Consider the following 27995-nt stretch of genomic DNA (forward strand, 5'->3'; position numbering starts at 1 on the left):
CTGCAATTTGTATACGGGGTAAAAATGGGAGTTCATAACCCACTTGAATCAAAGTGTGAAATATGATATATCAAGAACTATGTAATGTTTTGAACAACCAACAATAAAAAAATTAAAAAAAATATGTTGAGGCTCAGGGAAATTAAATGAATTATCAAAGATTTAAAGATTGGCAAAATTGTAATTTGAATTCAGACTTTTTTCAACCCTAAAACTCATTCTATTTTTTTCACTATGTCTACTGCCTCCAGTGAGAGTAACTATTTGTATATTTCTTTAATAGAAATACAGGGAAGTTGCAATTTAAAGTAATTAGGATATTTGTGCCTCTCTCTTGTAAGCAAACAAAATGAGAATTTATACCACAAGGGAACTATTATGGTGCACTTTTATTTAGTAAGCCATTTATTTTTCTGAGCACATTTTCCTACAGGCCTTTATTTAGAAGGTAACATTTAGAGCAGTGCTAATGGTGGTGGTGGGAGGTAGGTCTATCCCTGTCTGAGGGATTTGGGCTGCTGGCCAGAAGCACCTATTGATTTTTGTAACCTTGAGTGGACTGAAACTTAATCCTTGACTTCCTGTTGAGATAAAAGGTGGTTCACCAGAGCATTCCTGCCTTTTGGTGGCAGCTTCTCTTTGCTCTGGAAGGCCAGTTCAATGCTGAGAACCACTTGTGGTTTGAAAACCACTGTGTCCAAGACTGTAAGTGGGATAGGGTAGTGTTTATAGCTACAAACTAACGAACTTTTCATTCTCTAAAGCTTGGGATAAATTTCTATATCTCTGCATTGGGAACATTGACTTGTACTTTACATCCCCTTTTTGCTTTTTTAAAGATTTAAAAAGTAATAGTTCAGAATTTACACATTTTGTTTTGAAATGGGGAGAAAAACTTTTACCTGAATCAAGACATGAGATTTTTAAAAAAATTTTATTATTTTTTTTTTCATACAGTAGTTTTAATAGAAAGCTAAGTATAATGAAAGAAGATTGGCTATGAATAAATGATTATTGAAGTTGGCTTGATGGCTTATTATAAATTCTATTTTTGTTTGAAATTTTCCATAATAAGACATAAGGAGAGATGTGTTTTGAAGTCTTTTCTGTCATTAAAAATGACAAATATGAATTAATCTTAAACAATTTTATTTATTAATAATAAGTGATGATTTTTTTTCTGAGGATTTTTGTTTTACATGCTGACATTTCTGACAAAGACTGTTTCTGGTAGCAAATGCATCTGGTTAGGTTAGTTGGTTATTAGTCATTTACATATTCTAGTTACTTTATTCACTTATATTTTATAGTTTTTTTTTTTTAAATTTTGAGTAACAAGTATTCATTTATTCTTATTCAATAAATGTTATTGAACACTGTCCTAGATACTGAGGATACAGCCGTGATTCAAATAGAAGAGACAACATAAATCAATAAATGTATAAGTAGATTATGTATATATATATCATATATATATATATATATATGATATATATATATATATATCTGATGATAAGGACTATGAAGACAAATATAATTGGGTAAGAGGAATTGAAAGTGCAAAGTGAAGGTGCTCTTATAAAAGGTCATCAGGGCAGTCTCTCTGGTAAGAGACATTTGAATAGAGGCCTGCAGGATGCCAGGGAGTGAGGTGGAGGGAACATTTCAGGTGGCAAGTGAAGCAAGGCCTCAGGGAACTCTTTTTCTGAAACTTCTAGAACAGGGAATAATGGGTATAGAAGGCAGTTTATTCCCTCTCTGGTTGATGGATTTGGAGACAGACTCATATAGCACCTGACATAATTTTTGTTACTGAGCAATAAATACCAAGACTGAGGAGAGCAGGAGAAAAGAATTCTTACGTTCTCATGATTCTTGCTGATGCCCCCTCACCCCTCAGAAGGAAGGAAGAAAGGAAGGATGGGAAGAAGGATGGAAAGATGGAAGGAAGAAAAAAAATGTGACACCTTAAAAAGCACTGTTAGAAAATGTAATTGTTTTATTTATGTCCAATTACTGTTTTTTCACTTTAAAAAATTTTATTTTGTTCTTTCTAGATATACATGGCAGTAGAGTATATTTTGATATACACACATGGAGTATAACTTATTCTAATAAGGATCCCATTTTTATGGTTGAAAATGATGTGGCATTTCATGGGTATTCATATATGAGCATAGAAAAGTTATGTCAGATTAATTCTATGGTCTTTTCTATTCCCATTACCCTCCTTTTCCTTCATTTCCTTTGTCTAATCCAATGAACTTCTACTCCTTCCCCTCCATCCCCACCATTGTGTGTCAGCATCTACAGAGAGAACATTTGGCTTTTGTTTTTTGGGTTTGGCTTATTTCACTTACATGATAGTCTCCAGTTCCATCCATTTACCAGCAAATACCATAATTTCATTCTTCTTTTGCCTGAATAATATTCCATTGTGTATGTGTACCACATTTTCTTTATTCATTCATCCATCTGTTGAAGGGCACCTAAGTTGGTTCCATAGCTTAGCTATTATGAATTGAGCTGCTGTAAACATTGACATGTCTGTGTCACTATAATATGCTGATTTTATGTCCTTTGGGTATAAACCGAGGAGTGGGATAGCTGGGTCAAATGGTGGTTCCATTTCAGGTTTTCTGAAATGCTTTCCATAGTGGTTGCATCAATTTGCAGTCCCACCAGCAATGTATGAGTGTACGTTTCCCCCCACATCCTTACCAACATTTATTGTTGCTTGTATTCTTGATAATTGCCATTCTGACTAGAAATGGAATCTCAGTGTAGTTTTAATTTGCATTTCTCTAATCGCTAGACATGTTGAACATATTTTAATATATTTGTTGACCATTTGCATTTCTTCTTCTGTGAAGTACATGCTCAGTTCCTTAGCCTATTTATTGATTTATTTTATTTTTTTGGTGTTAACTTTTTTGAATTTTTGTTTTATATATCCTAGAGATTAGTGCTCTGTTGGAGATGCAGGTGGCAAAGATTTTTCTCCCACTCTGTAGGCTCTCTCATATTCTTGATTGTTTCGTTTGCTGTGAAGAAGTTTTTTAGTTTGATACCATCCCATTCACTGATTCTTGATTTTACTTCTTGTGCTTTAGGAGTCTTGTTGAGAAATTAGGTTCCTAAGCCTACATGATGGAGTGTTAGGCCTACATTTTTTTTTAGCAGACAAAAGGTCTCTGGTCTAATGCATAGGTCCTTCATCTAGTTTGAGTTGAGTTTTGTGTAGGGTGAAAGATAGGGGTTCAAGTTCATTCTACTACATCTGGATTTCCATTTTTCCCAGCACCATTTTGTTGAAGAAGCTATCTTTTCTCCAGTGTGTGTTTGTGTTGCTTTTGTCTGTTATGCTATAACTATATTTATGTGGGTTTGTCTCTGTGTCTTCCATTCTGTTCTGTTGGTCTTTATGCCTGTTTTTTGTGCCAATATCATGCTGTTTTTGTTACTATAGCCCTGTAGTATAATTTAAAGTCTGGTATTGTGATGCCTCCTGCTTTATTTTTCATGCTAAAGATTGCTTTGGCTATTCTGGGCCTCTTATATTTCCAAATGAATTTCATGACTGTCTTTTCTATTTTAATGAAGAACATCACTGGAATTTTAATAGGAGTTACATTAAATCTGTATAATTCTTTTGGTAGTATGGCCATTTTGATGATATTAACTCTGCGGATCCATCTTTCCATCTTTTAAGGTCTTCTTTAGTTTCTTTCTGTAGTGTTCTACAGTTTGGATTATAGACTTCTTTCACCTTTTTCATTAGTTTGAATCCCGAGTATTTTCCTTTTTTTGAGGCTACTGTGAATGGGATAGTTTTTCTAATTTTTTTCAGCTGATTCATCATTGCTGTATAGGAACACAGTTGATTTATTGGTGTTATTTTTATATCCTGCTACTTTGATGAATTCATTTATGAGTTCTAGAAGTTTTCTATTGGAGTTTCTGGGTCTTCTAAATATAGAATCATGTTGTGGGCAAATAGGAATACTTTGAGCTGTTCTTTCCCTATTCATATCCGTTTAATTTACTTCTTTTGCTTAATTGGTCTGGCTAGAATTTAAAGGACAATGTTGAATAGAAGTGGTAAAAGAGGGCATCCTTGTCTTGTTCCTGTTTTTAGAGGGAATGCTTTCAATTTTTCTCCATTTAGAATGGTGTTGGCCTTGGGTTTAGCATTAAGGCTTTTAATGTCCAATTTCTCAATTTGTTATTTATGTTTTCTTTTCATACTTGAGAAAATATAAGAATCTATGGAGACACTGCTTTGCTTGTTTGTATATTGTCATGTGCAGATCAAGAATTGTAAATGTCAACTGGGGCATGGGAGGTAAGTTAGATGAGTGAATCAAGTGGAGAAGTTCAGGAGTAAGGAGTGGTAGAGCTCCTGGCAGGCTGATGTGTTCTTATCTTGTGCAAAGGGGAGAGCTGTTAGTTCAAGATTGTTGCCCTTTAGGAGTGTTGTTAAGGAAGTTGGTTCCTTAACAATATATTAGAGTGTTAACCTACATTTTATCTGGCAGTTGCAGAGTTTCTGATCTAATTCCTAGTGGATCCTAGATCTTGGATCCACTTTGAGTTGAATTTTGTGTGAGGTGAGAGATAGGGATTGTTTTCATTCCTCTACATATGGATATCCAGGATCCCCAGCACCATTTGTTAAAAAAGGCTATCATTTGTCCAATGTTTGTTTTTGGCATCTTTGTTGAGTATCAGATGACTGTATCAAGGTGGCTTTGTCGCTGTGTCTTCTGTTCTATTTCATTGGTCTTCATTTCTATTTTGGTGCCAGTTCCATGCTGATTTTTTTTTCTTTTCATAACTCTGTAGTATATTTGAGGTCCAGTATGGTGATGCCTCTAGCATTATTCTTCTTGCCTAGGATTGCTTTGGCTATTCTGGGTCTCTTATTCTTTCAAATTAATTTTAGAACTGTTTTTTTTCTAATTCTGTGAAGAATGCCGTTGGTATTTTGATGGGGAATGCATTCAATCTGTGTAATACCATTTTGATAATATTAATTCTGCCAATCTAAGAATGTGGGTGGGGGTTCTTTCCAACTTCATGTGTCCTCTTCAATTCATTTCTTCACTGTTCTCTAGTTTTTATTGTAGAGGTCTTTCATCTCCTTGATTAGATTTATTCCCAAGTACTTTTTTTTTAGGTTATTGTGAGTATGATTATGGCATTTGCTGGTAAATGGATGGAACTGGAGAGCATCATGCTTTGTGAAATAAGCCAGACTCAAAAGTCAAGGGTCAAATGTTTTCTCTCATATGTGAAAGCTAGACCAAAATAAGAAAAAAATAAAAAGGGTATGGGAAGGACACACCATAAAGAGAGATCAGTGGAAGAAAGGAAGGGAATTGAGGGAGAGGGAGGAGAGACTGGAAAAGGAGGAATAGTGGAATGAAACTGACCTATGTACATATAAATATGAATATGAATATACCACAGTAAATTTTACCTTTCTGTATGTCTATAATGCTAATTAAAAAACCCCATAAATACATAGAAGAAATACCAGTAGAATAGAGGAAAGGGGACAGGGGAAGGGAGGAGGGGAAGGAAAGAGGAAGTATTGGGGACTGAATTGGAGCAAATTAATTCCATGATTGTATAATTATGTCAAAATGAATCCCAATATTATGTATAACTATAATGCATTAATAAAAAAAGAAAAAAGAAAAGAAAAAAAGTTTTTTTGTCATGTAAAAATTTAAGCCTATCTTTGAATTTATTTTCTAATTTTTCAACAAAAACCAGAGTTTGCATTTTTTGTGTTATCTCTTGACTTTTAATTGTTGGCAACTAAATAAAATTATTTTAAGATGTTTTCAGGCCAAAAAAAACACTTATGCAGGTGGGATCAGCAGTTTTTGACTTTCTGGGGTAGAACACTATAATGAATTCTTGATGTCTCCTTTAAGGGATTGAATAGATCTAAGTAGGAACAAAATGCTGCAAGATTTCTGGAAACAAATAGTTTCAACACACTATTGTGAAATGGTTATAGTGCACCCTGCATGGTGCTGATCATGTCTATTCTTCTTGTCTTAGGTTATGGTCAGACAGGCCCCATGTCTCAAAGAGCTGGTTATGATGCCATTGCCTCTGCTATTTCTGGTCTGATGCACATCACAGGGCCTGAGGTAGGTATCCTTCTTAGAATGTTAATAATTTTATATTCCACACAATTTTTCTCTTCATTAACCTATAGGATTAAATTAGAATTAATTTTAAAAAGAAACCAGTGAAAGCAAATGACTTACTAAAGTAAAATGGAAATGTGTTCATTACAGTTATACTGAAGCCTAAATTTCAGTATGGTCCCATGGAAAGAATACTCTTTTTAGAAAGAAGCAATAAATCAGGTAGTGAACACATTTCCCACATTTATCGTATTATCCAAACTTAATAACCTTTGTGTGATTTAGGAATATTTCCTTTGTAAAGTAGAATGGCTTATTAGACCATAGATGTTCACTTTCGCCAGAGTGTACATAGCAGAGGGTTTTTAATATGTGTACATAGCAGAGGGTTTCTTTTTTCTTTTGGAATATTATAAGTAACTGTGTATTTGAAGATTTGTTACCTAAATCCTCAGGCTTAGTCGAATCTGATTTGTCTTATGTATTAGAGTTTGACAGTGAAAGAATTATTTCATTTTATGACAATCTCTTGCCACCAGTATTTGCTTGGTAAGTTCCTAAGGAGTATATAAAGGGACAAAATGTGGTTGGTTAGATTTTAAAAGATGGAGTCTGGGGGTAAACAATATGAATAGCATTAAAGTGAGAGAAAAAAAAGAATATTGAAGTCTAATAAATAAAATTACTGAAAGGCATGCATTTCAAAACAAACTGAATTTGTAGGCTTACAAATCTTGTTCTAGCAGGTATTCTTTCCCTGAATCACTTTATTCAGTCAATTCTTTAGGAAAGAGTGCTGCAGTGTTGGGATAACCAAGGGGAATGACTTCAACTCTTTTGCAGTCTTTATTTCTTTTTAGTTCAGAACACCTGTGGGATTTTAATGTCTTAAGATATAAGTTCTTTTGTGCTTTCATCCTCTGTTGTTTCATTTTTATAAGTCACAGAAAAAAATGTGTGGCTTTTTCTTAAAATATTCAGAGTACGAGTTTCTTTCTACTTATTTAGAGAATGGAGCATGAACATATTTCTCTTTATTTTATCCCATAGTCTCTTATATGGTCAAGCATGCACAATAATGAGTGCTGATTTTAAGGACACTGAATTCAATTGGGAATATGTGAAAACATCTGGGTCTTTTAAAATTATAAAAGTGCTAAAATGAATGAAAGACTGCTGAAGTGAAGGACTTTCATTATCCTTTCCATGGTTCCTATACTACACCATACTGTTTCTGAAAGGGATAACTATACAGTGTGTCCTCAGCCTTATAATTTACCAGTCAACAACAACTTTCCTTTTCTTTGGTACCATACTTGGGTAATTTTTGTTCTAGCTAAGCAAATAATAACATTTATTGAGCACTTACTATGGTGTCTTTAAACATTGTTTTATATACTTTTAAGTATATTAAATTAAGCAAACTTAATTCCCCTGTACTGTATCTCTTTCACCTAGATACAGTTCTCACTCTTTAGGTCATTCATTGGACCAGTGAAAAGTTACTGCATGTATTCCAAGGACTGAGGAAGGCACTGGGATTAAGCACACTGCAGGATAGGCGCAGTTCTTGTCCTCCTGGAACTATCAAGTGGGAACAAGCATTAGCAGAAGATACCCATTGCATACCAATAAAAGGAGTGCTGAAGAAGAATACAGGGGGCTATTAGCATTTATAATATTATACCTCAGACCATTATCATACTTCTAAGTATCTTCACAAAATGTGGTTGGACAGCAAAAAATAAAAGCAGATTAAAGAAATCAGGTCATACTGGGAGTTCTTAAGAAAGTTGTTTTCTGTTATCTTATCAGCAATATATGTTAGTTCCCTAAACCTCTCAGCAGCAGGATCATATTCAATTTGTTGCCGTTGACCCTCATAAGGTCCTTTTCCTAACAACATATCTAGATTTCTTTGAGGGTAACCGGCTGCTGCATTTCGCCTAGCTGTCTCCGTGCAAAATTCCTCATTGGCAACCTTCCATAACAAATATTGTCCTCCATTTAGTACAGATTTACACATGCTAGCCCAATCTGCTGGCGTCATGTCCAAGTTAGTAATGGACTCTACCATGCTTACCGTGAAGGGAGCTTGGGGGCCATAGGTTGTTACAGCCTCCTTTAACTGCTTCACTGTTTTAAAATCTAAAGCACGGTGAATTCGCTGCCCTCCTGCCTGTTCAAGTACAGGGCATGCTAATCTTTGAGGTCCTGTCTCAGGATCCCATTTATCAACTATGGGGTTTGAGGGCCACTCAGCTGTCTCCATCGGTGGGGCTGTTGGTTGAATTACGCCCTCTTGTGATAAAATGGAGTTAGTAACAGCCTCCTGTTGTGGCCTTTTTCCTAACAACCCCTTTTCCTTTAAATTTTCTTCCTCTGTCTGACTAGCTCGAGAGACCTTCTCTTTTGTTTGATCTAAAATGTCTTTCTCCATGGTCTGAACCTCTAACAATTTACTTAACATCTTTTCGGTTTGTTTTTTTACTAATTTCTAATCTACTATAAAGATAACGCAACCCAATAAGATAGCACAAAACAAAGCCGAAACTGAATGAAACAAAAACGGAATAAAAAATCATTGTATCAAAAAAAAAAAAAAAAAAAAAAAAAAAAATCATTGTATCAATTTTCTCTTCCTCAGGGCCGACAAACTTCAAACCTTTAGTCAACCATTTTTTCCAGTTTGCCTGAGAAATTTCTAGGGATAGGCAGCTTGAAACAAAACAAGATAAATCAAAACAATAACACATTGTTTTTTGAATTGGTCACCCATTCTTTCGCTCTTCCTCAGGGGCGAGCAATTTCACTTACCTCCAAGTTTTAGACGTTCCCCGTATGGGCCACCAAATGCCACTGTCTGGCTGGGCACAAATGCCGCAGTCTGGCTGGGCACACAATCACGAGCCACCACACAGCTTGTAGATTCAAACAGCAACTCTTTATTCCCGAACTCACACCAGCCGTCTACAATCACTTTCTGGGGAAATCCACGTTCTCTGCCCAAATCCACCTCCACTGGGCTTCTATCTCCAAAATATACTGTCTGAATCCCGTGAGAACTCAAGGGGAACTCAGGCAGCAGGATACGCCCTATTCCCAGCAGGAATAATCTTAAACCTTAAACCTGGAACCTAAACTGGGAACGCCCTAAACACGATTATCTTAAAACCAGGAACACCCTAATCTGCCTTGGTCCTTGAGCAAGGTCACCTACATTCAATGTCACTGCAACATGTCAGCAACATGGGGTACGATGGCAAGGAAATTGTCATACCTACTTGGCTAATGGCTCCCAGCAATAGCCTATGTTAAATAATCAACTTTTCCTTAACTTATATACCTAAGATGATACAGCTTAAACACAGTAGGCCATTGATTAGTCAGAATTAATGGTGGAATAAATTCATTTCCTCAGTTTTATTTATACTTTTAAAAGTAATTATTTTATAAACAACACATATATATTTTAAAAGTTAAGAAATACAGAAAATAACAGAAAAGAAAATAACAAATGGTCCTAATCTTACCATTTAGAAGTTCCTACTTAAATTTTGGAGAGCATTAGACCAGACATCTGCTTATGCTTACATGTGGGCAATACTCAGAGGGCATGATGAATAAAAATAATTTTATGAGGATGAGATCATAATACTCTTGCTAATATAAAGCAAATAAGTATTAAATTTAATTGAGTTTAACAGAGAAATAGCTAGTTGAAGTGGAAGTGATTGCTTAAATTTAGCTAAATTATTTCATCTTAACAAAGGAAATTGTTACTAGAAAATAGTTTTGAGGTTGAGACAAGAGATTATGGAAACCCATAGATTAATTAGAGTTGCTTTTAACCTACAGTTTCAATTTTAAACATCATGGATTGAGTTCATGCTATGAAAAATGATTAGCATTCCTACATTTCTTCCCTCTACCTTCCCGCTTATCTCTTCTTGACTGTTGCTGATTAAATATTTGTACTTAGACAAGGTTTAGTTTATAATTATACTTAAATACTTTTGTTTAGTAAGCACTCTCTAATCCTTCTTGAAAGTCTCATGACGTTTAAATTCTGTTCTAAGACAATTATTTCCCCAATTTGTAGTTGCCTGAGGTAAGGAGTAGAACTGGGATGAGGCTGTAGAGAAGTTGTGGTAGGAGGCCAAGCCATGAAGGGCTGAGAACAGTCTCTTCTGGGTTCAGAGTTTAGCTTCCTTTATGAGACCTAATCAATTATCTGTGCTAACTAGGCCTACTCCATCCAGCTAAGGGTGAGCCCACTCCTGTGTGAATGTTACTGGCAAATCCTGCCAGCACCTTTGGTCATGGCTCTATACCTGAGTCTTTCTCCTTTAAAGGTATTTTTGTGACTTTTCCCAGTGTCATCTATTTCCTTTTTTATTGTGCTCTTACCTCCCTTAGAGATTTTTGATGTTTTTTTCCCCTCAGTATCATTTGGGCAAGGAAGGTGCAGAGAGGGTCTGTTTCATATGGGTAGCACCTCAATCTTAATTTCTTTTCTTGAACTTTGACCTTCAAAGTTATTAGTTGTCCTCTGTGTCGTTTGGTTGTTAAATGGACCAATTTGTATGACCTAACAGACAATCACATTATCAACAAAAAACCAAAACAACAGAGATAGAGAAAGATGTTTGTGAGTACAAATGAGTTGGTAGGATTCTGCTTTAATGTGCTGTTTACTATAGAAAACTGGAGGATTTTTCAATTTTGCTTGAATTTTCTTGAATGAAATAATGTTTCAAATAATGAAACATTTGAATTGTTTATTATTTTATTATTTAACTATAATAAAAACTCTAAGGATGAAACTATACTTTGATAAACTATAATTGTGTTATGAAAATGTATTGAGGTAACTTCCAAACAATGTAAGATATTTTGTGAAACATGACAAATTTTGTTGAAAATTTTCAAGTATATTTGCTACAGAATTGATAAATTGTAATTCTCAAAGTAGTACATTTTTAGAATTTATAGCATATGATTCTTTTTATTTCCCAATGCCTTTTAGAAATATAGTGTATAATAGCTATTAACTTTATTAAAATTTACTAACACTAATGAATAATAGAACTGTGGTAATGTATTGAAGTTTGAAAATAGTGAAGTGATTCTGATTTTGTTTGGAATAGTGTGTGATATAGCATGAAGACTATGTGCTTTGGAGTTATACAGAGTTCAGATCTAGGCTCTGCCATTTGTAATGCTGGTAACTTTAGACAAGTTACTGTAAGCCTTTATCCATCTGTGAGATGGAGAACATGTCTATTTTTCATGGTGGTTGTAAAAATTGTACCTATTGTAGTTCCTAATAAGAGTAAGTGCTCAAAAAATGGACTCTTGAATTATTTTCCTACATGGAGGTTCCTGAAAGTGTGACATTGGTAGCTTGTCTGCCCATTGCCATAATATTTCCAGTTACTCTCCAACCCCTTAGCCTTCTTTATTCTTTTTTTTTTCATAGTACTTACATTTGTATTCGAAGTTTACAAATGTAAACTTTTTAAAATTACCTTATTTAAATGCCAATTTTAAGATAAGTTTCATCTTATTCTTATTAGTTTATTTATTATTTTCACTTTTAACATGTAAAATTCTTTAAGGCCAGGGGCTGGTTGTTTCTGAACCCCCGAATCTACATTCTGGAATGTAGTTTTCCTAATTTAAAATATCAATTTACTGAATGTGTAAATACATTTACATGTGTTAAAGCCACTAAGTTCCAGGTTAGTTTGGTAAAATTTCAAATAAATTTAGAGAAAATAAGGTATCATGTTTTCCCGATTTACAAACTGATTTGTTGATGGCCTGAATTGACTGCTTAATTTAGTTTAATTAGTTTAAACAGAATTGGATGGGAGTAAAGTCAGTCCCCAGTGACTAACATTTATACTTCTGATATTTATTATTGGTGCTCATTTGCTATTTTAGCTGTTATTCTATAAAAATTATATCATGATGTAGTTCTACTTTGCTGTTTTCACATTTGACCCATAAATGGAAGGAAACTCAGAAGGGTTTGGTGGGGAGATATGGAGGGAGATATTGAGAGAGAGAAAGAGATCTGTGAAACTTTCATAGGCTTGCAACAGTTCTCAAATTCTAAAACCTCTTTTGGGGTTCTAGTCATAGATTTCACAATTGTGTGTACACACACAATCCCAGTTTTTCAGAAATAGCATTGTTTCTTTTTATTTCTTCATGTTGGTTATATTGTTATTTTGAGATAGGCTTATTCTTCTTCCACATTGCAGAGCAGGTAGATCATTGTAATTCATCTACATATAGCATTAGTGTGCCTGAATTTGTAATACTGAGTTAGTTTGTAGGCACCAAAAATGCCAGAAAAATGTTGACAAATTAAAACATCTCAGAGAAATGTAAAAAAAGTCTTTTTTTTCCCTAAAGGAGGAAATATTGAAGTAAAAATAAATGGTTTATTTTAATGTTGTAGGACAAAAGGTCACTTAAGTATACATGAATACCAATAAAGAAAGAGACTTTAGATTGGTATATTACACATGCATTTATTTTTTTCAAATTGTTCTCAGTTGGAGGGTGTGCATCCTTGGCTGTTCCACTTCCTGCAAACTCCAGACCAGGGGCAGTATCTGAGGCTTCTTCTTTCATTTTTTTTGGTGGTACTGGGGATCAAACCCAGTTGTGCTCTACCACTAAGCTATAACTTCAGCACTTTTTTATTTTTTATTTTGAGACAAGGTATCATTAAGTTGTTGAGGTTGGCCTTGAACTTGTGATTGATCCTCCTGCTTCAGGCTTCCAAGTCACTGGGATTACAGATGTGCACCATTGTGCCCTGCTTGTATTATTTTCTTGAAAATTGCAGACTAGATTGTGTTTTTACCTTAAAAGTGATAAATGTGTGAAGTAGTATCTATCTTAATTAGTTCAATTTAGCCATTCTACAAGTTATATGTATTTCAAAACAGCATGTTGTACATGCTAAATATATACAACAAAAGAAAAAAATATCATTGTCAAACAATGGTAGAAGCATCCAGATGAGTTATGTGTGAAACCATGCTATTGTAGTCTTATTCAAATGCCGGTTTTATGGTTATCTTCACTCACTAATAGTCATTTGATTAACCCACTCGGATGATCACATTTTATATTTATGTAAAGATTCCATTTTGGGATCTTTGTTTGATTGCAAATTCCTTGATTTTATTAGCTCTCTTAAACTTTTAAGTCCCACCCCCCTTTTTCCTATGCATTTAGTCATTCAATTCTCCCTACTTCCCCTGCTCCTGTCCATAACTGTGACAAAGTAGAATGGTTGGTCTCTTTACTATGTGAGTTCCGAGCTTGAAGTATTCTAGGTTAGTAATGGTTTACGTCTGGGGTAGGAAAACTCCTGATGAGTTTTAAAATGAATGTGTGGGACAAGTTTTTTTTTTTAATATTTATTTTTTAGTTGTACTTGGGCACAATACCCTTATTTTATTTATTTATTTTTGTGTGGTACTGAGGATTGAACCCAGGGCCTTGCATGTGCTAGGTGAGCGTTCTAACACTAAGCCACAATCCCAGCCCATGGGACAAGTTTTATTAGCATTTTGTGCTTGGAGAAGAGTTGGTAAACATCCTTTATGTATGAATGAGATGAGCTTGCAAATCTAAATTTCTTCTTCCAAAATGGCGGTGTGCTTATTGAATGCATTACAGAGTATTCAGGAGTTCTGTTCATCCCTTATGACTTTCTCCTTTTTTAACTTTCTTAGGCATATTTTGCTGCTTCTTTCCTTGCTCCTGTATAATTTGATTTATGCTGCTAATTGTATGCCTGTGTGCCTTCTTTAGAAATAAGTGGTCTGATTCAGGGAGAAGGTCTTTGGGATATTTCCTTTGTATCCCTGGAGTATAACACAGATCCACTATGATTTGGTGCTCATTGATTATTTGTTATGAATTTGGAACTTTTAGTTGATCCGGGAAGGATTCAACTTCAGTTTGATAATAAGAGGTTGTTACATGGTAGCCATAGTTTGAGATTCCTTCTACAGTTATTTAAGGTACACATTTAGAAAGAAAAGGAGTCTTTTTAACTGGGAGACCATTTAATCTAAACTTCATACTCAGAATATGTGAATATAGAATTTCTGGTGTGTGCATATTAGAGAAAAATAAGGTATAATTGTTAATATTCAGTTTGAGGGAAGGATTAAAAAGCATTTAAATAAGTTAATAATTTCTATATGATGGTTTTTCTTTCTGAATCTTATGAAAGAAGTAACCATTCCCACATACACTTTCCCCCCCTAAGCAAATGGTTACTTCTGAGAGTGTTATATTCACTCTGTGTTATCATACTTTAAAAAAATTTTGTAATCCGAGAAGATAATGAAATGAATAACCCAAATTGTCTCATGAATATAAAATAGTTTCTTCAATGAAAGCCTATAGTAATTGGACTTGTTTACACTGGGTAAAGCAAGGAAATTATTTCTGTTTTTATCTGTTTTGATGGAGAAGTGTAATAATTATTTTTATTATTCTTAGAACAACGAACAAGAGAAAAATCAGCTCACATCAGAGAAGAGGTTTTAATTAGCTGAATGGGGAACTTTTTGACCACTAGAATAATGAGCACAGTGATGTACAGAGAAACAGATCATGTAGTTTTTATCAGCATGGTGGGGTGGGAAGATCCTGGACTTTGAGAAAATCTCTCTCCAAGTCTCTGAGCCTTGAGGCTGGGGTTGTGGCTCAGTGTAGAGTGCTTGCCTTGCATGTGTGAGGCCCTGGGTTTAATCCTCAGCACCACATAAAACAAAATAAAAACCCAAATAAAATAAAGGTATTGTGTCCATCTACAACTAAAAAGAATATTTTTTAAAAAGTCGCTAAGCCTCAATTATTTTTTAAAGAATACTAAGGCATATACTAAAAGATACATTAAGGTTAAGTGAGCTAATATGCAGATAAGCACCTGGAGAATAGTGCTAGCTCTGAGCTTTTACCTTACTAGAGCATCCTGAGAGATCTGGAATCTCTAAAGAGAGAGGAATATGCATCTCTCCTAGAAGATTTAGAAATTTATCAGCTAAAGACAGGGTGTTGGACCAAAGGACCGTTTGAGATTTTTTTACAGAGTTCAGAGGAGGCCTGTTAAATATGGGATGGCATATTTATAGATATGAATAATGTGAATATGAATATTGTTTTGTTTCATAAGTTAGAGCCATTGGCTTTCAGATTTGTTTTTGTTGCTTTGATCCACAGCACAGAAAGCTACCATACTGAAACTGTGACTTGGACGCTTTGTTGAGAAACAGTATGAACAGAAGTAAAATAAAATTTTAAACTATTTCTTAGTCCCTCCCTTAAAATATCACATTCCCCAACCTTCCATTCCATTTTCTCCCAGTCTTACCCTATTTAAACTCATGAGGACAGCCAGGCTACATGATATTTTAGGCATCACACTGTGGGAGCTAAGTCAAAATGATTTAGATGGTTTTTAGTCACTAGACAAGAAAATAGTGTAATCAACTAATGTATTTAAGGAATTTTTGAAAAATTTTAGTTTTGGATATTTTTAATGTAGTAGGCTCCCAGTGAATGAAATTTCTCAGTTATTTTCTGAAAATGTTTTGGTTTACATTTTTCTAAGTAGTATAGAACATGTTTCTCCAAAGATAAATTTGATTGTTTGCAGTTCACTCAAATTGTATAGAATAAACCATCCCATATAAGGGCTTGATCATTTCTTGACAGTAGTTGTAGAAATGACAACTCAACTCACATATTTAACAATTTTTGCTCTTTACTGATTGTCTGAAAAGGCGAAATGCTAAGTATTTTTTTTTCATTTTTTTTTTTAGTTTTAGGTGGACACAATATCTTTTATTTTTAATTTTTATGTGGTGCTGAGAATCGAATCCAGTGCCTCACGCATGCTAGGTGAGTGCGCTACCACTTGAACCACATCCCCAGCCCCACAAAATGATAAGTATTGAATAATATAATATGTGAAGAAAAGGTGGTAGCAAAAAGAAAAGTAGTTTTTGAGTCAGAATTCTTGAGTTTTAGTTCTATTTGTGCCGTTTGTTCTCTGTGACTTTGACAAGTTACTTTATTGTCTAAGTATTTCTTTTGTAATCTATAAAATGGGGATAATATTGATACTTACAGCATTTCCAATGAGAGTTAAATTTGATAGGATATGTTAAAGCATTTTGAAAAGACATGAAGTATTACATAAATATTAAGGAATGAAGGAACCTGAATATACCTTCTTACTGGCTTATTAAGTCCAAACTTGATCATGTAACCTTAATTAGAGCAGGCAAATTAATTCAGCAAAGTGGTAGAGGCAGCAGATTTGGGCTCATTTGATTTGGGATATCATCTTGACTTTTGAACTAAATGGCTCTAACATTTTACCACATTTAAAAAAAATCTAGCTGATCTTTAGTTTCTCATCTGTAACAAGGATTGCTTTCTTTTAAGGGCTGTGTAAAGAGAAAGTGGTTTAAAGAGTAGACTATAGAATGTTATAGATCTATAAGTCCAATACCTCTATGTTATGCCTTTAAATGTTTGGAAGGATAGAAAGATTTAATTTATTAGAAAGAAGATAATATTTGGTAATCAAGTATTCATAAGAGGTCCAGGGAATATCAAAATTCAACTTGTTACTTTAACAAGTTGCCTGTTAACTAAGTTCCATGTCTGATGTGGTAAGTCCATGTAGGACCAAGGTTAGAGAGGTTTTGGTCTCTTCTGGCCTTCATAGTCTCAGTCCTTCCTTCCTTCCTTCCTTCCTTCCTTCCTTTTTTCCTCTTCTGTCTTTCTGGGAACCAAATTTGTTGTGTTTTTGGCTCTGACTTGTGCTTTGTTGAGCTGGAGGTTTATGGGTAAGGGTTGCGCTGGGCATTTTGAGCATTCAGGATACGATGAAGAAAAAAAATCTTCCTGTACCAGTGTCTAAGGTGAAGCATGAAACTTCTCTCTTGGTGTTTCCCTCCATGTGTAGCTTAACTTCATCCAGTGCACTGCAATGCTAACACTCTTTTCTCCATCTTGTGTGGGATATGTTTGACAGTAAGTAGCAGAGATTGATCTTCAAAGAACAAATATACTTTCCTGCTCTCTAGTTCTCCCAATAAATGTATTAAACTATAATGTACTCCCAGGTTCTAAAACAATGATTAAGTTTGGAGGACTCTGTTAGTGTCATTGAGAAGCACAGGTGATAGATTTTCTTTTGCCTGTTAATTAGATGAGACAGTGAAAGTTAGAATCTTTAGTTTTGAATCCAGTGTTTCAGCATTAAATGGAATTTACTTCATGCAGGGGAAATGTTTCTTTGTGGAAATTTGTATGTGAATGTCACTGTCAGCACATTTCTAGCATTGATTAGTGGATCCAGTAGATGGTGTATTTGAAACAGAAAGTTCAGATACTGTGTATTTGCAGTCTGCACCCATGAAGTATGAAGCCAGTGATGGTGGCGAGTGTGTTCTGTGTGTGCTAAAACCCTTGTTTGATTCAAACATACTCTGTTCTTTGTTTCCTATGTGTCCTTTGCACTTCTACTAAAGATGTTTTTCTTACTACTTAGGGTGAGAGTCATGCTAATGGTGGTTTTCACAATCAATCTATTACCTTTGTATGAAGAGATTTAATTTGCTTTTGATTGTTTCCCCATATCAATTTCATTTTTCACCCCCTGTAATCAGTTGATAAAAAGAAGATCAACCTTCCAATTTCATGAATCCATCCCCTCTTCTCTGACCTTGATTGAGATTCTTACTTTGTTTCTTTCCCCTGAATTATTGCCAGGTGGTTTCGATGGGTTTCCCAGGGCTGCTAATATCTTATTATTTCATTTGTGCAGATTTTTACATTCATTAAGCGTTTTTTTATCTGATTTTCTTATTTATTTCTCCTACCAAATGATATAGTAGATATTATCCTTATGCACATTTGATAATTAAGAAAAAACTCAGAGGCAAGGAGCTTTCCAAATGTTCTGCAATTGGCCAGAAGTTGAAGAATTCATATTTCAGAAAATAGTTTATTAAAAATTTCTTGAGGGGCTGGGGTTGTGGCTCAGCGGTAGAACGTTCCTCTCGAATGCGTGGGATCCTGGTTTGATCCTCAGCACTACGTAAAAAATAAATGAGTGAAATAAAGGTATTATGTCTAACTATAAAATAAATATTAAAAAAAATTCATGAGCTTTAGGACAAAAACGAAGTTTTCTGTAGACTTTATTAGTATAATGAAGGACTCAACACGGAAACACAGATGCATTTAAGGATCTTTTTTTTTTTTTTAATTTTGGAAATGAAATCAACTACTTAAAAAGAAAAGAAAGTTCTAATGTTTTGTTGTTTTATGAAATAATTAGATTGAGCAATGTAACAAGAGAAAAATGCTTGATGAGTTTTTAAATGACTCCTTATTGAACATAAGCCAGAATTGATTTACAGTTTCTATGTTCTTTTTAACAAAACAAGATTTAAAATAATAACTTCAAAAAACACATGATTTTTTCCTTTCTTTTTCTTTTCTATTTCATTTGGAAAAGTCTGAAAGTAATAAGAGATACAGAAAAAATGACTTAAAATGTTAGTTTTAATTTGTGCCTGGGAAATAATTTTAAAAATTTAAATTCATGATTTAGGAAATTGTGATGTAAAGGAAACAAACAGCAGCAGCAACAACAGGGTAGTTGTGTGTTTTACCCCTTTTTCTCTATATTGCATAATTAAAAAAAATAAAATCCCAAAGAAATTTCTGCCATCATATTATTATATTTTATGTTTTAAATAAATATTTCAGGTTTAACTTTTGACTCTTGAATTATAAAATAGTTTTATGCTTATAAAAAAGCTGTAAAAATAGCATAGCATGCTATACTTTTCACTGTTTCCTTTAATGCTAACATTTTACAAAACCATAATACTATGTCAAAACTAAGAAGTAAGAAAAACTTTATTCTTTATTTATATGTTATTAGTTTTTCTACTAATGTTCAGGTTTTAGTGAGTTTTGAATATGTGAAAGAATGGGGGAGCAGGGAGTATAAGAAGATAACATTGATCCACTGAACTTATATTCTTCCCCTGTCCTTTGTTGTGTGTTAGCATCTACATATCAGAAAGAACATTCAACTTTTTTTTGGTGGGGGGAGGGGAGCTTGGCTTATTTCAGTTAACCTGATAGTCTCCAAATTTTATTGGAAAAAGCCATAAAGTCATTCTTTTTTTTGTGGCCAAGTAATATTTGGAGAGGAAAAAAAAAAGATAACATTGAGAACAGTGAGTGTGTGTGTGTGTGTGTGTGTGTGTATGAAGACTTTTAATATTTTTATTTAATACTTTGTCTTTTTACTATAACTATTGTGGCTTTAATTTCTAACTAGACTCTCTTCTTTTTCTTGTCTTGTTGATGAGGGACATATCTCTTAGCTTTATGGGAAGATTATCACAAAATTTTCTTACAAAGGGGCTATATTAATTAAAAGGTCTAAATATACTGGAGACATAGCTCAGTGGTAGAGCATTTGCTTAGCATGCATGAGGACCTGGGTTCAATCCCTAGCATAACCCCCCAAAAGGATAAAAGGCTCTAAATACATTTAAAGCAGCTTCTCTGAAAAAATAAAAATTCTATTAATTTTCCAGGATTAAAATAAAAATACAGTTCAGTTTCTAAAAGTCTACATATAAATTTAAATCCAATTCTTCCAATAAATTATGGTGTAATTCTTGGGTATATTGTTTAAACAAGGTCAATTATTTACCAATTTTCCCTTAAATGGATTTTTACTAAGAATTCTGAGGATGAATCCCCAAACCTGTTGACATAGACAGTACTGGCCCATTTCTCCACCGTTAAGGGGAAGGGAGACATTGTTTTGTGTTGTTGCAGCAGTGGGCCTCCCTTGAAGTTCCAGATGTGGAAAGGGAGCACCATATCCCACATCTATACAGTCAATTCTCAGATTTTCTTCTGTTGCACCTGGGAATAGTTAGTCACTTACAGCCACAGTGTGGTTCTCTGTGGGGCTTCCTGCTCACTAAGTGGTAATTTGTTTTCATTTCCTTATATTGTTGGCATGCTGACAATTCTTCAGTGACAGGAATATATTTATAATGGAATCTCATAGTATGGTGTTGTATCTAAGAAATCACTGCCAAATCCAATATCATAAAGAGTTACTCTTTGTTTCCTTCTGTTTTATAGTTTTAACTATTATGTTTAGGACTTTTTATGTGCTTAATTAATTTTTTTTAATTGTGAATTGACAATTTATAATTGTATAAAATTATGGGGTACAAAGTAAAGTTATAATTTGTGAGAATAGTGTGGAATAATTAAATCAAGCTAGTTAACATATCCATCACCTCAAGCACATAACACTATTTTGTGGTGAGAACATTTGAAAATTCATTTTCTTAGCAATTTTGAAATGTATAATACTATATTATTAGCTGTGTTCATCAGGCTACACAACTGAACTTAGAAACAAATATCTTCCTCCCATTTAATAAGTTTTGTGCCCTTTGACCATCATCTCCTCATTTCCCCTGATCCGCATCCTTGGTAACCACCATTTTACTCTTTGCTTTGTGAGTTTGATTGTTTTAGATTCTACATATAGGTGAGAACATGTGGTATATATCTTTCTGTGCCTGGTTTTTTTCACTTAGCATTATGATCTCCAATTCTGTCTATATTGTAAAATGACAGTCTTTTATTCTTTTTAAAGGCTGAATTATATTATATTATGCATGTACATCACATTTTCTTTATCCATTCATCTGCTGATGGATACTTAGGTGGAGTCCATAACTTGGCTATTGTGGGTAGTGCTGCAGTGAACATGGGAACAAAGGCTTTTTTTTGACAAACTGATTTCTTATATTTTAGGTAGATACCCAGAAGTTGGATTGTTGTATCATCTGGTTATTCCTTTTTTAGCTTTTTTGAGGAAACTCAACATAGGTTCTCATAATGGTTGTAATAATTTATATATTTATATTATGACCAACAGTGTGTGTATATGTGTGTATATCTCTCTGTGTGTGTATATAAAATCATTGAAAAGAGCATTCTTTCCCGATTGTATTATCTTGGTAAGCTTATCAGAACTAACTTCATATAAATCTGAAAATTTTTATTATTTATGCATTTATCTTATGCTAGTACCACATTGCCTTTATTACAAAAGTTTTGTAGTAAGTTTTGATATTGGAATATTAATGATACAGGATGATCACTGCAAACAGAGATGGTTTTATTAACTTTTTGCAATCTTTTCCTTGATTATTTTGGCTACTCTTTTCCCCTGGTGTTTCCATATGAATTCTAGGATAAGATTTTATTTCTGTAAAAACGTCAACTAGGATTTGTATAGGTGGGATTACATTGGAAGCATTGTTGTATTAAGAATATTGAGTCTTCTGATTCATGACCACAATATGTCTTTCTATTTATTTAGGTTTTTAACTTCTTTTTACCATGTTTTATAGGTATCAGAATATACCCCTGTAACTCATTTGTTAAATTTACTTCTATGTATTTTATTCTTTTTTGATGTTATTATAATTGGAACTATTTTATTCATTTCATTTTTTGCTTGTTTATTACTTTTGTGTAGAATACAATAGACTTTCATGTATTGTCTTGCAATCTTGCTAACTGATTTATTAATTCTAAGAGGTTCTTAGTGGATTCTTTAGGATTTACTAGATACAGGATGATCACTGCAAACAGAGATGGTTTTATTAACATTTTGCAATCTTCATTTCTTTATTTATTTTTCTTCTTTAAGTGCACTGGCTAAAATCTCTAATATAAAGTTAAATCATAATGGTAAGAGTGGATGTACTTGTCTTCTCCTGATCTTAGGGAAAAGCATTCAGTCTTTCAGCTTTAAGAATGGTATTAGTTGCATTTTTTAAAATAGATGCTCTTTATGAGATTAAATAAGTTCATTTCTATTCCTAGTCTGTTGAGTGTTTTATTATGAAAAATGTTGATTTTTAGTAAATGCTTGTTCTGCATCTGTTGAGATGATCATGTTGCAATACAATGTTAGCCTGAAGAATGAGTTGAAAAGTGTTTCCTTCTCCAGAGTTTTTGGAAGATTTTGTGAAGAATTAGTATTAATTATTTAAATGTTTGGTAGTGGTGGTGATAGGGAAGCCTGAATTTTTTGTTTGTTGTTGAAAATTTTTTGATTACTAATTTAATCTTTCTAATAGCTGTGTATTCAGTTTTTCTATATATTCTTTAGTTAGTTTTTACATTTATGTCTGGTTAGGAATTTGTCATTTCATCTAAGTTACTAACTTTTTGACATACAATTGCTCAATAATCCCCCTGTAATCCTTTTTATTGCTGAGAGGTCATTAATGATATTCTTTTATTCCTGATTTTAGTTAAGTCTCCCTCTCCACTTCACTTAGAAAATTCAGCTAAAAGTTTTGTCAATTTTGTTGGTCTTTTCAAAGAATCAACTTTAAAAATTTTCCTGTTGGTTTTCTACTCTTTATTTCATTATTTATTGCTCTGATCTATATTATTTCCTTCCTTTTTCTTGCTTTGGGTAGAGTTTGTTCCTCCCTTTTCACCCTCTGAAGGTAGAAGACTAGGTTATTGTTCTAAGATCTTGATTTTCTAGTATAGGCAGATACATTTCCCTCAAGCACTGCTTTATTTGCATTTCATAAGTTATAGTATCTTGTGGTTTTATTTCCATTCATCTCAAAATATTTTCTAAAATTTCTTATGTGATTTCCTCTGTTACTCATTGATATTATGGGAATGTGTTTTTTACCATTGACATATTTTTGAGTTCCAAATATGCTTCTGTTAGTTTAATTTCATCCTGTTGTGATTTGGGAATATATTTTGTATGAAGTCACTTAAAATTTTATTTTAGCATTTTTAATGCTGTAGGATATGGTCTGTTCTAGAGAATGTTCTATGTGTATTTGAGAAAAATGTTCATTTGTTGTTTTTAGCTGTGTTAGATATTGTTGGTTTATATTGTCATTTTAATTTATATCCTATTTAGTTGTTTAATCCACTATTAAAATTTGCTGATTTCAGTTTACTATTATTTATTCTTGAATTGCCTATTTCTACCTTCAAAACTGTCACTTTGGCAGTTCTGTTGTTAGGTGCAATGTATACATATATAATTTTTACATCTTCCCAATGTCTTGCCTCTTTTCTTATTATGAAATATCCCTCTTTTTCTCTAATATTTTTTTGTTTTAAAGTATATTTAAAATATACTTTCTTATATGAATATAATTACTCCAATATTCTTATGGCTGCTAGTTGCATGATCTTTTTCCATGGTTTTATTTTAATATATTTGTATTTCTGATTCTAGAGTGTGTTAGTAGATCTCTTTCAATTAGTGATGAATGATCATTTTTACCAGTGAAAGTGTTGTCTATAATAAGGGGGTAATATATTATTTCATTTGTATGATTTATATAATTAGTATTATTGTTTTTTAAATGTTTATATATCTCATATTGTTATCCTGGATAATGTAGTTATATTAATCAGATATAATCCCCTGTTATACAAAATTAAAATATAATTTAACAAATTTATTATCTTAATTTTCCTACTTATTTGAGAAGAGGATAAAATATATTTATTTTATAGCAAGATACCACATGTCTATAAACTTAAATTTGAACTTTAAATCTCACTTTTTTTAAGAGTAAATTAATGTTTTAAGAAATCCCTTTCAGGTTAACATATAGATTAAACCTTAGTTTTATATCAGTACATTAGTATTTGACCATAGAGAAAACCTTTAAATAGCTTTAACTGATTGTTCTACATACATATAACCAACTTAGTTACACATAAACTTGTTGAAATTTGCCCTTTACTTACATAGACCCCCATGTTGTTTATTTCTTTTTTAAATTGATTCTAAAAAATATAAATGGCAGTGAGTGGACTGTTTTACAATTCATATATATATATAATATATATCTCACAATTTTACATTAAATAATTTTAAATTCTAACAATAAATTTGAAGTTTGCTGATTCAAGCCATTACATCACAAGTTTTGACTATAGTAATAGAAGGCTGCTAGATATTCCCTGTTCTCATGGTAGTATCTTCCTTGAAATTCTGTTGAAAAGGAGTGGAAAATTTTTAGCCACTGCAATGTCTCAATTATTTTCTTTTAACATTATTTAGAACTCTTGTAAGATGATTAACATTGTATATGCATATGCTGCAGGAAAGGATAGTTTCTAAAAATGACTCAATAGCAGGTGGAATTAATGAATAAGAATATTTATGAATGTCAACTGGATGAAATAGGAAATGTGAGTTTTTTTAAGATATCTTTTGCAAAGAAAGGTTTAGCAAAATTCAAAGGAGTCAAAGTAGAAACTGTCTGATATAACAATGACTGATAATAATGTGGATAATTTCCATAGGTGATTTGTATAGAGAACTTAACTGTGTGTCAGACACAGTTCTAACATTTTTACATATGAGCCAAAGATTAGATCATTACATAGACTTACATGAATTGGTAGTGCTAATAGGATCAACCTTTATTTATAATTTCAAGGACATAAGCAATTAAGAGGCACAGGTAAAGCAGATTCCTGGATATTGAGAGAGCAACCAGATTCTTTCTTACCACCATAGATAAAACTCTCAGGTTCAGAGCAGAAGATTTTTTTTATGACACTAGTATGGCAATATGTAAATCAATGGATGTGTAATTGATGTGATTCTGCAATCTGTATATGGGCTAAAAATGGGAGTTCATAACTCACTTGAAGCAAAGTGTGAAAGATGATATATCAAGAACTATGTAATGTTTTGAACAACCAACAATAAAAAAAAAATAAAATATTTTAAAAATAAAAAAAAAAAGAAATTATATAGGCTGTCTCATATAGAAAGCAGCATTATAGGCCATGAAATATCTTTATTTTATATCCAGATAATTGTCTAGCTCATGCCCCATGTCCTATAAACCTATAGATTCTAGGTTTGTCATAGTAATCCTAAACCGGAGATATCTTGATAAAAGTCTTTAATAGAGAAGCAGTCTTTTTTCTTTTCTTTTCTTTTTTAAGTAAATGCTATTAGGTTATTTTCCAACTATTAGCTTGATCATAAGAAAATTAGGTCAAGCTCTCCAACTTCTGAGAGAGCTTTGTACCTAACAAAACAGTATTGCTTTACTCCTTCCTTTCCAACAGATAAACTTATTTAAATTCAAATTCAATTACTTATTTATTGTTTAGAACAAACAAGGTCAAATATATTAAACGAAGAACTTCTGATATGTTTTAAAAATCTTTTATTTCATGGTTTGGTATAATTTGGTTATAGGATTGGGGAAAGAAATATAGTGCTAAATATACAATAAAATAAGTATATTCCCATCACAGATACCTCAATAGTAATTTGTGATTTATTTGTGAGTGTGTTTGTGTGTTGTGTATGTGCATGTATACTTCATATATAGTTTTTTAAAATTTGTTTTAAGTAGTTATACATGACCACAGAATGCATTTTGATTCATTATATACAAATGGAGTACAATTTTTCATTTTTCTGGTTGTACATGATATAGAGTCGCACCATTCATGCAGTCATATATATACTTGGGATAATGATGTCTATCTCATTCCGCCATTTTCCAACTCCCATGCTCCCTTCCCTCCCTTCACTCCCCTCCACCCAATCCAAATTCCTCCATTTTTCCCTTCCCTTGCCCCCCCCACCCTGCCCATTATGGATCAGCATTATCATCAACATATCAGAGAAAACATTTGGCCATTGGTTTTGGGATTGGCTTATTTAGCTTAGCATGATATTCTCCAACTCCATCCATTTACCTGAAAATGCCATAATTTCATTCTTCTTTAAGGCTGACTCATATTCCTTTGTGTTATATACCACATTTTCTTTATCCATTCATCTATTGAAGAGAATCTAGATTGGTCCCACAGTTTAGCTTTTGTAAATTGTGCTGTTATTAATATTCATGTGGCTGCATCACTATAGTATGCTGATTTTAAATCTTTTGGGTATAGACTGAGGAGTGGGTTAGCTGGGACAAATGGTTGTTCCATTCCAAATTTTCTAAAGAATCTCCATACTGCTTTCCAGAATTGTTGCACCAATTTGCAGTCTTACCAACAATGTATGAGTGTACCTTTTCCCCTACATCCTCGCCAACACTTACTGTTGTTTGTATTCTTGATAATTACCATTCTGAGGGGAGTGAGATGGATTCTCACTAGAGTTTTAATTTGCATTTCTGTAATTACTAGAGATGTTGAACATTTTTTAATATATTTGTTGATTGATTTTATATCTTCTCTTGAGAAGTGTCTGTTCAGTTCCTTAGCCCATTTATTTTTTTTAAATTGAGTTATTTGGTTTTTTTGGTGTTAAGTTTTTTGAGTTCTTTGTATAACCTGGAGATACATATATAGTTACTTCCTTTATTTAAACTTAGAATATTTAATGAATAACATAATGTTTTAATTTTCAATTTTCTCTATTTTTCTCAATCCAACTTTCAAATCAGGATGGTGATCCAGTTCGCCCAGGAGTGGCCATGACTGATCTTGCCACTGGCCTGTATGCATATGGAGCCATTATGGCTGGATTGATACAAAGATATAAAACTGGAAGAGGACTGTTCATTGATTGTAACCTACTGTCATCTCAGGTACCAATTCAAATAAGATTTTCAGTAATAGTTAACAAGTATGTGTTTGAGTTACATTTTTATATTAAATCCTATGGTTACATGTGCAAAAAACCCCCACTAAAACCGAAAAAGTAAAACAACAGGCGAAAGAAGCAACAGAAAATCATAACAAAAATTGTTCTGTTTTGATCCATGTTTTCATATTAAAATGAACAAACCATGAATATTTTGTTGTAATATGGATGTTATTGAGGTAGAATTTTAAAGACTTCTTACTAGAATATTTTAGTTTTATTGTGAGCCAATGGTGTAGTTTCTCCTACTTTATTGTCACATGAACTTTGTAACTACTATTCATTAGAGCTTCTTCACCTTTTATGTGCCTTGGACCCCTTTGGTAGTCTGGTAAAATTTGTGAGCTTATCTTGAAATCATATTTTTAAATTAATAAAATGAGATACTCAGTGTTACAAAGGAAGCCAATATATTTCAATGTAAAAATAATTTTTATATTATAATAACGTGATTTTTACTAACATATTAAACTGGAAGATATAGCAATGGGTCTAATACCATTACAATATTGAGACATGGTTGAGCATAGATGATATTTCAAGAAATCTGTAATAACTAATATGATATGAAAATATATATAATATATATTGGTGATAAAGTCATAGGTAGTGCTAATATTCTGGTGATTTTGTTATCTATATTCATAATTGAAGAAAATGCTACATTTTTGTTAGAGATTTATGAAAATAAAGATATAACTTTTCTCATTAAAGTTAATTAACTTCCAGAATTCTGTCAATGAATTCCAGATTAACACCCCTAGTTTAGACAGTTATCAGTTATGTTGTGCTAAATACTAAACTGTTGAAATGAAAGGGTTAATGCACTCTCAACATGACATTTTGCCTCCTTTTTACTGGATCAGACCCAGATGCTATACCATATGTGGAAGTTGATTCTGAATAGATAATTTTTCAGGGTAGAAAAAAGAAAATATCTAATTTGTGCAAGGAGACATTTTACTGTGGGAAAAATTACTTTCTAGACATAGAGACCTCAGTTGGGAATTTCAGATTTAAAT

At 33.0% G+C, this 27995-nt stretch overlaps 1 protein-coding gene across 7 annotated transcripts in view; it reads left to right on the forward strand.

Moving 5' to 3' along the window:
• Positions 1 to 27995, forward strand: part of Sugct (succinyl-CoA:glutarate-CoA transferase) — a 724801-nt gene that overhangs the window by 109689 nt on the left and 587117 nt on the right. For all 7 annotated transcript variants that reach the window (XR_009226097.1, XM_046437777.2, XM_046437775.2 and 4 more), the window contains 2 exons: positions 6076 to 6167; positions 26774 to 26917. Coding sequence is in view for 6 of the 7 variants with exons in the window: in XM_046437777.2 (XP_046293733.1) it covers positions 6076 to 6167; positions 26774 to 26917 (236 nt within the window). In the remaining variant the exon portion in view is untranslated. The remainder of the gene's footprint in view (positions 1 to 6075; positions 6168 to 26773; positions 26918 to 27995) is intronic.

This window comes from Marmota monax, unplaced genomic scaffold (genome assembly GCF_021218885.2).
Source record: "Marmota monax isolate L192 unplaced genomic scaffold, Marmota_monax_Labrador192_F-V1.1 WCK01_AAM20220418_F8-fsc00109, whole genome shotgun sequence".
In the NCBI taxonomy this organism is placed as follows: Eukaryota; Metazoa; Chordata; class Mammalia; order Rodentia; family Sciuridae; genus Marmota; species Marmota monax.